Raw genomic sequence first — 13,683 nt, 5'->3', positions numbered from 1 at the left:
TGTGTAAAGTTCTTCTTCCTAGTATCATACTGAGAATTTAAATGCTCTTACCTTCGGAGAAGGATCTTTTAATGTAAGAGTCATCAAGGACACGGACTGAGGGCTGCCAAGCTCAGGTGTATCAGGTACAAAGGCTGACCAGTAGCCATAGAGAACTTTTTTTTCTATTGATTTTATAGTAGAAAGAAAACAAGCTAATGCTCCCTGGCGAACTTTGGCTTGGTAAGACCTGCCCAAGAGAAGGAAGAAAAAAGTCTTTTAATATTAAGTTTAAAAAATATAGACATGAAAGGCTATTTATTCCAGCCAACTCAAATGATACATTGAAAACTCAACATTCTGAATAAACCCTAAGGTATAGATGCCAGCAATGGTAATAAAAAAATGATTTTTTCAAAATACCTAATCAAAACATGTTAAAACAGTTTATATAACAAGTTAATAAAGTCAAGAATAGAAAAAGGGCAACAGTTTGACATCAGGAAACTACTGCTAGATATAAAACACTGCAGAGCATCTAGTCATCCAGCAAACATGCCTGGAGTACTTAAGGATGTGCCAGGCATTGGGCTGAGGCCAGCAGACATAAAGCCACCCCTGCCCCTGATAAGCTCATGAGTGGGAGAAACAAGACAGTTAAAGAGATAACTGCAGCACACTGTGATTAACACTAAGGCAGGGATAAGTCAAAGGGTCAAAAAAATAAGCCGGAATTGGGCAGGGGGGTAGGGAGGAACACGGGAGGGCTAGGAACACGGGAGACTGTCCAAAAAGACTTCTCAGAGGATGTGACTGCTGAGCTCACACTGAAGAGGAGTAGTAGTTAACATGGCAAGAAGGCACACAGAGTGAAAGGAAATTCCAGGCAGAGGAACCACATGCACAAAGCGGTGAAGGATACACAGCAAAACGCAGAGTAAGGCAAAGCCCCATATAAACGAATCTTCAAGTTAAATCCCACATACCGATCAGGTTTTTATTTTTTGTTTTTTTAAAGATTTATTATTTATTTATTCATGATAGACAGAGAGAGAGAGAGAGAGAGAGAGAGAGGCAGAGACACAGGCAGAGGGAGAAGCAGGCTCCATGCCGGAAGCCCAACGAGGGACTCGATCCCGGGACTCCAGGATCGTGCCCTGGGCCAAAGGCAGGCACCAAACCACTGAGCCATCCAGGAATCCCTACCGGTCAGGTTTTTTTTTTTTTTGTTTTTGTTTTTAATTTTTATTTATGATAGTCACACACAGCGAGAGAGAGATAGGCAGAGACATAGGCAGAGGGAGAAGCAGGCTCCATGCACCGGGAGCCCGACATGGGATTCGATCCCAGGTCTCCAGGATCGCGCCCTGGGCCAAAGGCAGGTGCCAAACCGCTACGCCACCCAGGGATCCCCCGGCCAGGTTTTTAAACAAAGTTATAAACTTAGAAGCAACACAGATTATAAAGCATAACAACATAACCAAATACTACTACCTCATTTTACTCTGCATGCCTCCTTCAGCATCAGAATAGTCAGACTCACTACTGCTGACCCTTTTCCAACTGGCAGAACGGAACGGCGGGGAGACTCGGTCTTTTCCTGCAGCGCTTCCCTCCACCGGCAAACTCTGGCCTCCGAGGGGGGAGGAACAGGGAGCCTTCCCTTCATGCACGTGCTCTCTGCCCGAGCTAGGAACACGGGCTACTTCTCTTTCACCGCTGGATTCTTCCTCTTCCTCTTCTCCTTGCTGGATTTTCTTCGATTTTACTTTTGATTTTTTCTTTTTATTCTGATTTTAGGAGCAAATGAAAAAATATATATGACAGCTACTGGTACCTTTCCCACTTGATAATTACTGAGTATGTCCCCAATATGAGGAAAGAAGAAAAGAGGAGAAGAGAAAAAAGTGGCACTTAATTCCTGTAGTAAAGCGCTTATGCACACACCCTACTGGGCCATAGGAAACAAGGCATAAAGTATACGCACCAGGGCCATGCATGCGGCCCGAGTTTATATTCTCCCTGTCACTCTGTGCAAATCACTTAGCCTTCCATTCAGCCTAACCTTCCTCATCTGTAAGTATGAGGTTAAGGGCACCTTTCCTGCATAGTTGTGGAAGCATTCAGCCACAAGAGAATTAAAGTATAGAAAACGACCTGAGTGACAATTTTCTCAGTTCTCCCAGATAAGATACATAGCAAGCGCCACACTAGATGTAGTAGAGAGATGCTTATCCACCATATACAATGCATGTGTTAGGGCACTGGGGCTTTATAGATACTAAGTAAAAGCCAGGGTTTTTTCCCTTTCTCCTATTTCCTTTCCATGTATCTTTGTGCTACCCTCTGAATTCTCAAGGTCCCTGACTTTGAGTAAGGAAGGTCCTCATCCCTTCTCTTCTGGATTATTAACATGGCTCTAGACTCAAACCCTTTTACTTGTTACTGTAGTGATTTTTCTAAGATGTGTATCTGATCACCTCACTCCCCTATACAAGAGTCTTTGTTTCCACCATGTGTAAGATAAAAACTCCTTAGCGTACTGTGTAAGACCCTTATGATATGGCCTCTGCTACCACGTGTCCCAGCCTTCCATGCACGCACCTGACACTCTAGCCTACTGGTTAACAAATGGGCTGTGTTGATCTTTATGCTTACGTACCTTCTGTTCCCTCCAAATAAAATACTCTCCTTCCTTTTTGTATTTTTTTTTAAGATTTTATTTATTTATTCATGAGACACACACACACACACACACACAGAGAGAGAGAGAGAGAGAGAGAGAGAGAGAGGCAGAGACAGAAGAAACAGGCTCCATGCAGGAAGCCTGACTCCTTTTTGTAGTCTATTCATTCTTTTTTTTTTTTTTTTTTTTTAAGATTTTATTTATTTAGTCTATTCATTCTTAAGTCTCAGTCTGCCTGCCAAACTTAAAAAGCCCCCTCTTAAGCCTCTATTTGGATTGGGTGCCCTGAATGTGATCCCAGAGTACCCTGTGAATATTCTGATGAAAGAAATCACAATACTGCATTGTTTATTTATCCACTTCTTCTTTCCCAAACTCCAAAAAGCAGAGTCTATATCCTTAATGCGATGTTCAGTTAATGTTGCCTAAGTCAATGAATGAAAGAATTTCTAATTACAGGCATTTTATAGGTAATACCTGATACATTTCTAGATGTAATCCCATGGCCAGTATTATCTCTTTATGCTCTAGGTTCTCCAGTGGGAACATGAGGGAGATGGCAGCTATATTGACAGGCTGGGCAGTTTGGCATTTGTAACAGAGACCTACAATATTTACCAATTAGCCTTTTATTTTATTTTATTTTATTTTATTTTATTTTATTTTATTTTATTTAATAAATTTTTATTTATTTATGATAGTCACACAGAGAGAGAGAGAGGCAGAGACACAGGCAGAGGGAGAAGCAGGCTCCATGCACCGGGAGCCCGACGTGGGATTCGATCCCGGGTCTCCAGGATCCCGCCCTGGGCCAAAGGCAGGCGCCAAACCGCTGCGCCACCCAGGGATCCCACCAATTAGCCTTTTAGAGAAAACGTTGGTTTGCCTATAGTCTTAAGCATTTGGGGAACGAAGGATATGCAGCTTTGGGTATAAAGTGAATGTCCACTGTTATGGCTGCTACACTGTTTAGGCATCTTAGAAGTATAATACGCTCTAACTGGTATTTTCAGCAGTCTGATGAATTTAAATTTACTATGCTAAAAACTCTAAACTGAAGCCAAATTCAAAGGGAGCCTTTGGCACAAGTCGTGTTACAAATCACAGAAAACACATATAACAAGCAATTAAAGACAATCTACAATTTAAATCTAAGCAGACAGAAGCATACCGCAGTTGGTCCGGAAGCGCTAGATTCAGATTGTTGTGGTCTGACAGGTGGTCGCCCATCATACTGAGGAAGTGGAGTGGGGTATAAGACCGTGGGCAGCTCTATGTTTAGTCCCGGGAGTCCATGAAACATAGACTTCTAATAATGATGATTAAGAAAACACACACATAAAACTAATCATAAAATAGAATGATTCACCATGTTCTACATCACATCAATGAACAGATTAATGTGTAGAAGCATATTTAGGAAACTAAAATGGATAGAAAATTGATACTTTGGAGGTTCAGGGCTTATAGAAAAGTTTAGTCTCATCTGGATGGATCTGGTCTGTCTAGATTAGGTGAAGTTTGATTTTAGTTTATTTACTTATAGTTTACTACTGAGTATGTCCCCAACATGAGGAAAGAAGAAAATGACTCAGCATTCTCATTGAGAAATACCATCCTTAAGAAATACTCCCCCCATGGAGAGGATGGGTTAATTATTAATTTTTAAATTTATCCAACCTGTTTTATCCAATTCTTTGTGGTCTATCTATAATTTTTAACCAATCTATCATTATTTCACTTATCTGTGTCTAGACCTAGCTGTCTGTCTATCTGGGAGATTGGACAGGTAAAGATTTGAAGTTTTAGTCACGATCAAGCTAGGTTATCATACATGGATGGCTTTGACCCGAGGCCGCTTCCTGACTGAACTGAAACGTGGGTCCCCAAAGAGGCTGATCTGACCTTCCCACTGACCGGCAGGCTCAGAAGCCAAAGCATGCAGCCTACTGACGCCAACTTGACTGGTTTGCCTACTGCATGGGGCAAGAGCCAAAGGGAAGCCCTGGTTTCTTCTTTCAAGTACAAACAGGTTTGAGACGATCTGAAATTAAATTATCTACATAACCTATTCTTTTCCTAAGTTAAGATTCATAAGTAAAGTTTTAGAATTTTGAAACATTTAGTTAAAACTGTTTTTCAGTTCTTAATTTTAAGTATGCTTGTATATGAACATTTGAATGATCTCTCCTAAAATATAACATTTGAATGATCTTTCCTAAAATACTGGAGTGATGATATAAAGTGGTCTTTACAGCCAGGGTATAAAGTAGGATAGACACTTGCCATAATGAGGACTTGGGTTTAAAGGGCAATGCCTTACCTTTAGCACAGCCAGAAGAGCTCCAAGTTCCTCAGTCTGTGTCAGTTTCATCTTACCCCCATTTAGAAGAGACTGTATGCCTTTTAATGCATTTTGTAACAACTAGGGGAAAGAAGAGGATGAGTTTAAAGGTAAAGGAAATGTGGTTATCTAGGGATCAACTTTCTACCATCACTGAGGCTAGAGAAGAAAGTCTCTAGATGACAAAAAAAAAAAAAAAAAAAACACATTCAAAAGGAGGAAAAAAGAATGAAGATCCAGAGGAGAGAGATCTGATGAGCTACTACTAATTATTTTCTAGAAATATAGAGTGCTTTCACCAAAGAAGAGTGGTCTTATCGTACATGTTCTTAAGCTAGCATGTACAAATGGTGAGCAAGAAAAAAAAAAACAGGTGTGTAGTGGGAAGACGGTGACAGGGATGAGAAAGTGGCAGTGGAGATGGGAAGCGGGGAAGCTCTCTGATGCAGGAACCTCATTAGATCTTAAAGGCAAAGGCATGTATGTGGGAGAAGATTTCTAGAGGGCAATTCTGATCCAGACTGACCTTCTGACTCAGCATTCTCATTGAGAAATACCATCCTTAAGAAATACTCCCCCCATGGAGAGGATGTGAACCATAGCCTTTTTTCTGAAATAGTAGAAACACTGAAGAAATTCCATTTCCATCGGTTACAACAATGATGGTGTAAGAAGCTGACCCTCCTCTCTACATGGGAAATTCAACCACAGTATCAGCAAGCATCTGCCAAGCACTTTAAATGCTGTGTTTCATATACTGCTCATAGGACCCCACAAGGAAATTGCATCATTTGTCCCATTTCAGAGAGAAGGGATGGAGGCTCAAGAAGTTCAGTAACTTGCCCAAGGTCTCCCAGCGACAGCAGTTAGAAAGCATGAGGTACATCAACATGTATGGAAAAGATGCCCAAGAAATATTAACTTTAAAAAGGAGAGTTGTAAAACAGCATATTTAATATGACCCCACCTGAAAATTATAAAATATGCTCATTTACATAGAGAAAAAAAATATTTGGGGACTTGCAGAACAAATTGTTGTTCCAGGTGGTTATATCTGAGCATGGAGCTATGAGGAACTTTCAGTGTCAAAGATCTGTAATTTCTGCTATGTGTCACCCTGAACTTAAAACATGGTAATACATTGTCATATTTGCATCAAAACTTTTAAAAAGAAATACTATTGCAGATACTGTTGAAATCTACTCCTTTCCCTACCATCAAAAGGATAGATAGTTACTAGAGGTGCCTGAGTGCTCAGTCAGTTAAGCATTAGACTCTTGATTTTAGCTCAGGTCCTAATCTCGGGGTTGAGATTGAGCCCCACATCAAGCTACACACTGGGTGTGTGGAGCCTGCTTGGGATTCTCTCACTCCCTCTCCTTCTGCCCTCTGCGCCCTGTTGTATTCTCTCTTTCTCTCTCTCTAAAAAAATAAACAAATAAAAAAAAAGTTACTAGTCTAAAATTATATTGCTTTTATAGTCAGGAGGAAAAAAATACTTTTAAGAATCCAGAACTGCAAAACAAAATAAACTTTTTTTTTTTTTTAAGATTTTATTTATGCATGAGAGACATAGAGAGAGAGAGAGAGAGAGAGAGCCAGAGACACAGGCAGAGGGAAAAGCAGGCTCCATGCAGGGAGCCCGATGTGGGACTCAATCCTGGGTCTCCAAGATCATGCCCTGGGCTGAAGGCGGCGCCAAACCGCTGAGCCACCAAGGCTGCCAAACAGAAACTGTCTTATAACTTAACTTTGAAAGATACGATGTCCATCTTTGGAAGTTTTAAATATTCCATGTATGCCTATTATCTCTAGACAAAACTAATTCAGCAACCAAATTATACTTTTTAGTAACAGCTTCTGTTCTACTGCTGCTTCTAGACATCTCTGTAACATTCACAAGGATCAGTAGTAGCCCCACCTACCATGCAAAACGTGATATCATCCATATCAGATGATTTTGGAGACTGTAAAGTGGTCAAGAAAGCCTGGAAGCAGATATTTGGGTAGGGCTCCTCCAAGTATGGCTGTCCTGGCACACTAAAACACACATAGAAAAAGTGACTCAAACATAGTCTCCTTTAATGGGGCTTGCAAAGAGTAAGAATTAAAAACAGCAGTAATACCAACCAATGGAGCTGGAATACACCCTTGTATGAAACTGTATTAAGGAAGACTATTCACTTTGGGTGATTAACTATGGCTATGGGACAGAACAAGGATGGAATAAATAAGAAGGAGGAAGAGCAGTATGTATCCAAAGGGAAAAGTTACAGGTCTATAGTGGAAGAATTATAGAGAAAGAAATCTTTTTTAGTTTTTTTCAGTGCTTAAAGGGAAATAATGCAGACAGGTCCTGTCAAGCTAGAGTCACTCAGCTGAGCCGGCTGTCCTAGGCCGGCCTGAGCCTAGGACAAGATTTTTCATGGCATGAATCTACAACTTGGTGGCTGGGATTAGCTCCAATTTCTTAGAAGAAACTGACCTTGACAGAGGCCTCAACAAAGCTTAACTTTATACAACTATATTCTAAAAGACTTAATATGGTTAAAAGTTATATCAGAAGAAAACAAAACCTTGACATATTGCACATGGACTACTTTTACCCTATTTTAGGGATAAAGTCCTAGTCTGTTTTTCCTTTATCTTTTTTATCAGCAATATTAAAATTAAAAAATAAACAATATATGATGATATTATTAGCAAGGAACACAGGAAACACAAAGTAGGTAATTTTTCTAAGTTGGCTTTGGCTTCAGACAGATTGAACTACCTATAAAGGATCCATGAGAGGCTCTACCTTATTACAGCTGGGTGATGTGACTGGATCCACATACCTGAGACATAAGTTTGCCATACAGTGCACTGCAGCTCTCCTAACTTCAGGGTCGGGCTGAGCCAAGTCACTCAACTTCATCAAAATCCCGCTCTTGCCTAGCAAGTCTGGGAGATACTAAAACAAAATAATAGCTAATGTTGGTCAAAGAAAACTTCTAGAAAAATATTACTCTTTAGACATGCCATTTTTTAAACTAAAGGGCAGTTAAGTACCAAAAGACTAGCTGCCAGGTAAATCTTCCAGATGGGCATGCAAAGATGTGCCCCCAAAACACCAGTGGGGATCACCACTCCCAGCCCAGGTAATTGCTGAAGCTCTTTAGTTGTAGGCGCATAGCTGAAGGGTAATGATAATAACACGATTTAATAATAATGGTAATAATATTTACCGAATGCCAAGCACTTTGCAAGGATTGTCTTACTTCATCCTCAGAGGAACTACTGTATAGATGAAGAAATGAGGCTCACAGTGGTTGAGTAAAGGTTGCTCAAGGTCACATATTTCTTGAATGACAGGATAGAAACCTCAGCACAGGTTCAGAGCCTGTGTTCCTAACTTTTGAAGGAAAGAAAGAACACAGTTTAAACTACCTTTTGACATTTTGAGCCATTGCAGTAAACCAGAGCTGCCAGGGCTTGAAGAATTTCCATGTGTGTCCAGGAACTACACTGCTGAAGAGCAGAAATAGCATATGCCAGCAGGAAATCCAGGTTCTGTTCATCCACAATCACCTATCAGGAGAGGAAAAAATATGCATAATCTAACTTGTAAAAAAATATTTTAATTCTTTCAGACACGTATGCTCATCTAAATCAGGCTATGAAAGAGAGCACATGTGTCCATCTTTTTGAGGTCAAAAAGATCAACTCTAAAGGCCTTGAAAGTTTGATCAAGACAAGGCCTTCTCCTTGGCCCAGGGCCTTGCTCATTTCCTCCCCTTTACTCCTTCCACTCAAAGTAGAATCTAGCAAAGTCCTTGTAAATTTTCCTTGAGCTAACCGGACACTGGCAGCTATAAATCCATACATATAAGACTCAAGCCAATGAAATTGTCTTCTACATGTAAATGCTATGTCTGCTAAATAGCTACTATGTCTCACTATGATATGGGAAATACAGCAGGAAGAGATGGCATATCCTTGTCCTCAAGGAATTTATAATCCTTTTGGGGCAATGTCAGCTAATCAAAGTATCAATTCATGAATAATTGAGATAAAATGTCATCAAAAGCTAGAAAGTTGGTTAAGGGCTGTAGGTATATGTGATCAGGAATTTTTCCAACTGCCAGTATTACAAAGTACTAATATACCTGAGAATAATAAACATTCAGAAGCCACCATATCAGTGTGAAAAATTCTAAACTTGAAAATAGCCTCATCTCATTTAGGAGACATAGCAGACATTGTTTACCTACATCTGCTCTCTCTTGCTGGCAGAGTACTGATTTTATTTGAATGCTCATCTCTCACACATGAGACCTGACGGTAAATTCCAATTAGCTAAGACAATGATTCTCTAACAGGGGCGATGTTATTTCTGAGGGAAATAAGATTTTTTTGCCCATTTGGCCATGACTGTAGACATTTTTGACTGTCACAATTGGAGGCATGCTACTGGCTTCTAAAATTAGAAGCCTACTGAGAAGTCAGGGATGCTGCTAAAAACCTACAATGCACAACTAAGCCCCCCACAACTAAGAATCATCTGATCCAAAATATTAATGATGCTGAGATTAAGAAACCCTGATATAAGAGTTGAGCTGCACATTGTAATCATCTAGGGAACTTAAGCCCTCAGGTGATTCCAATGTGCAGACAAGTTGACCCCTGGTTTAAGCCACTCATGGTAATATCATTCCCCTGAACAGGCGGGTATAGAGGGGTTCTCATATGACCTAGGTCTCCCCAGCCAGATATCAGGGGAGGTCTGATGGATAGTGTGGAGGACAAGGTGCCTCGTTCTTAAATCAAAGGGACACAAAATAAATTGTTCTTTTGCTTCTGTGGGGTGTTATTTATTTCACGGGATTCCAGGAACTGAGGCAGCCATCCTGACTATGAGAGATGCTAGCTGAGGATGACCCAGACACTGATAGCAAATGGAAAATATCAGGAAGTTTCTCATTACTCAGTTCCCCCTTAGAGTGCCTCTTTTGGGGGTTATGAGATGAGATAATTAAAAAAAAATTTTTTTAAGGTATTCTAGATTGGCTTTTCTGTTTCTTGCAGCCAAAAGAATTCTAGATTGCATCATGCTAACTGTAAGTTTTGTGCTAACTATATTCACATACTCATGGGGTATCTTATGGTAGGTAACAGCTGTAATTTCTGATGAGATTTATTTAGGATTTATTTAAAAAGGTTTTGGAGAAAGGGGAATTACAGTACAGATCTTGATATAAATAACAAGGGTCTTTTATCTAGTGTCCTCTTGTTCTCAAGCTACTTCTTATGTTTTATGATAAGCAAAAGTAGACCACAAAAATGGTACCTTTGGGAAAGGGGAATAAATATCAGAAGGAAAGGAGTAGGGGATTGTTTCAAATTATTCTTAGATATGTCTTGGTCAGATACATCTTCCATAAAAAATCCTAAAACCTGGGGGCCTCAGTGATATTGGTTTCCTGAAACAAACAGAAAGAGACACCTCTAATGGACAAACTTCTAGAATTGTACAGCATATTTTTTGGGTCAGAATTTTATTTAGTATCATTCTTAGTAAGGAATTGTTTTTTTTTAGTTTCTCAAAAGATTAGCCTATCATATCTAATACAGATGTAGTATTTCGAAGGGTTAATTCATGATGAATTCTAAAGTCATACAATGATTACCTGTAATCTGTTAAGTAAATGGTGGATAAGTTGAGACACTTTGCTAACAAGATGATTCTGATTAAGAGGCACCAGTCGGCAAGCTTGGACAAGAAGAGTACTGACATCCTACCAAAAAAAAAAAAAAAAGACAATGAAAAGGCAATATGCCTATCAATCAATTGAAGAACCAGCCCCCCCACCCCCCCACCCAACATGGCCAAATGGAAAAATGAAAGTGAACGTTCACATTCAAAATGAGGAAAGATGAAATCTGCAGCAGAAAGTAGGAAAAAAAATTAAATGATACCACAGAAATAGGATGTGCTAAAAAAGTAAAAGACTCAATATGGTTATCAGGCTAAAGACTCCAGCCTCTACATATGTAGAGAGTGCAATTAAATAACCAAAGAAAGGGTTCTAGAATGTAAAAGCACACATTGAAGTTAAAAATACCAAAAGGTAGCAAATAAATGCATGAAAAGATGCTGAACATCACTCATTATTAGGGAAATGCAAATCAAAACTACAATGAGACATCACTGCACACATCACTGCACACTGCACACATTTTAGCCATGTCAGAATGGCTAAAATAAAAAACACAAGAAACAACAAGTGTTAGTGAGGATGTGGAGAAAAAGGAGCCCTCATGCACTGTAGATGGGGATGCAAACTGGCACAGACACTTGGAAAACAGTACAGAAGCTCCTCAAAAAATTAAAAATAGAACCACCCTAAGATCCAGCAATTGCACTACTGGCTATTTACCCAAAGGATAAAAAAAAAACACTAATTCAAAAGGATACATGCATCCCTGTTTATAGCAGCATTATTTAGAATAGCCAAAGTATGGAAGCAGCCCAAATGTCCATAAATGGATAAAGATGTGGTTTATATACACAATGGAGAGCAGCCCCGGTGGCCCAGCGGTTTAGCGCCGCCTTCCGCCAGGGGTGTGATCCTGGGGACCTGGGATCGAGTCCCACATCAGGCTCCCTACGTGGGGCCTGCTTCTCCCTCTGCCTGTGTCTCTGCCTCTCTCTTTCTATGTTTGTCATGAATAAATAAATAAAATCTTAAAAAAAAAAAGGACTATTATTCAGCCATAAAAAAGAATGAAATCTTGCCATTTGCAATGTTGTGGATGGGGCTAGACAGTATTATGCTAAGCAGAATAAGTCAGTCAGAGAAAAGCAAACACCGTATGATTTCACTCATCTGTGAATTGAAGAAACAAAACAAGCAAAGGGAAAAAAAGAGAGACAAACCATGAAACAGACTCTTAATTATAGAAATAAACTAATGGTTACTAGAGGGGAGATGGATAGGGGGATGGGTGAAATATGTGATAGGGATTAAGGAGTGCACTTGTGAAGAGTACCAGGTGATGTATGGAATTGTTGAATCACTGTATTGTACACCCAAAATTAATATAATACTATGTTAACTATATGGGAATTTTAAAAAATTTTTAATTAAAAAAATAGAACTCATTCATTCTATCTTAAAAAAGAAAAAGTAAGTAAACCATATTTTCAATGGTAGTGGGAAAAATCAGAAATGACACTTGTATAAATTTATTGTAAAACTAGGTAATTCTAAAAAAGGGGGGGGCCACCTATTTGTAAATCACACTATTCATTCGTCCACTGATATTTATTGAACTAAACGGTTTGGAGCACCTACTATGTGTTAGGTAGCATGCTAGATCTTTGGGCTCCAAAGGTGAACAAGCATATTCCTGAATCTTAAAGAGCTCATAATGAGGGAGACAGAAATACTCACAAATAATTAAAGTGAATTAAATGCTGAAGGAATTAAGTGCAAACTCTGTGGGGAAATGGTAATTAGAGAGGTCTTACAGAGGTGCTTTTTAAAAAAGATTTATTTATTTTAGAGAGAGACAGAGAGACAGCACAAGCATTTATTTATTTTAGAGAGAGAGAGGAGAGACAGCAGAGAGAGAGAGAGGGAGAGAGAATCCCAAGCAGACTGCACTGAGCACAGAGCCCGATGTGGGGCTCAATCCCAGGACCCTGAGATCATGACCTAAGCCAAAACTAAGAGTCAGATATTTAGCCCACTGTGTCACCCAGGAGCCCACAGAAGTGATTTTAAAGCATAATCTCGAATGATCTGAAGGATGATTAAAATCTGCCAGACAAAGCAATAAAAGACACTGCAAGCAAAGGGAATGGTGTGCAAAGACCTAGAATACCAGTAGGTGTGAAACACTAGTAGATGCTTGAGGAATAGCAGGTTTAAAATGACTGCACACAGGGCACAAAAGAAGTGACAGGATACTGGAAATGCACATATTTTTTGATATAAAAATATCAAATTATACCAATAAAGCAAAAGTTCCCAAGTACCCCTTTAATTCCACCCCACCACCTAGTGACACACACTATCATTTTGTTGTAAACTCTTCCATTCATTGTTTTGAACCCTTTACATCGATAACCGTACATATTCTGTTCAACGTGCTCCTTACCCTATATTGGTGTCATGCTGCAATGAACCATTCTGGACCTTGCTCTGACCATCTACCAATATGTACTGAAGATCTTCCCAAATCTGAATTTTGCCTTTCTAATCAGAATTTCCCCCCCCACCCCACGAAAGAAAAGATCACTCTAAGCAGCAGAGCAAAGAATGGTTTGGAGGAGGGCTAGACAGGAGGAACCAGAAGAGAAGTTTGAGGAGATCAGTGGAAAGGTTCAGGAAAGAGTCCTCTTGTCTGAAGGCTTAAGGCCCTGACAATGGGAACACAGAAAAGGGGATGAGAAATATTTATGAGATAGAATCTGAAAAACTCGACTTGGATAGATCTGGGAGGGACAAAGGGCAAGCACCAGTGTTTGTGCCACTGTGACTTGGCGAACTCCGCAGGTTTCCGTTGGGGGATGGGATGGGTTATGGATACAATGTGCCTACAAGACAGTGTAACTCATTTTTAGGAACTGTCAGGTTTGAGGTGCCTGTGAGCACCAGAGGCAGTGGTATGACTGAATCAAGAGTTC

At 39.8% G+C, this 13,683-nt stretch overlaps 1 protein-coding gene across 10 annotated transcripts in view; it reads right to left on the bottom strand.

The window, feature by feature from the left end:
• HEATR6 (HEAT repeat containing 6) overlaps positions 1-13,683 on the bottom strand; it is a 41,994-nt gene that overhangs the window by 27,163 nt on the left and 1,148 nt on the right. For all 10 annotated transcript variants that reach the window (XM_077852252.1, XM_077852255.1, XM_077852250.1 and 7 more), the window contains exons 2-9: positions 10,679-10,786; positions 8,439-8,579; positions 7,847-7,962; positions 6,935-7,049; positions 4,989-5,090; positions 3,837-3,974; positions 1,474-1,769; positions 52-229 (exon numbers count right to left, since the gene is read on the bottom strand). In XM_077852252.1, coding sequence (XP_077708378.1) covers positions 52-229; positions 1,474-1,769; positions 3,837-3,974; positions 4,989-5,090; positions 6,935-7,049; positions 7,847-7,962; positions 8,439-8,579; positions 10,679-10,786 — 1,194 coding nt within the window. The remainder of the gene's footprint in view (positions 1-51; positions 230-1,473; positions 1,770-3,836; positions 3,975-4,988; positions 5,091-6,934; positions 7,050-7,846; positions 7,963-8,438; positions 8,580-10,678; positions 10,787-13,683) is intronic.

The sequence above is a fragment of the Canis aureus genome, chromosome 16 (assembly GCF_053574225.1).
Source record: "Canis aureus isolate CA01 chromosome 16, VMU_Caureus_v.1.0, whole genome shotgun sequence".
NCBI classification, from domain to species: Eukaryota; Metazoa; Chordata; class Mammalia; order Carnivora; family Canidae; genus Canis; species Canis aureus.
This window is presented reverse-complemented; position numbering and strand designations above follow the sequence as displayed.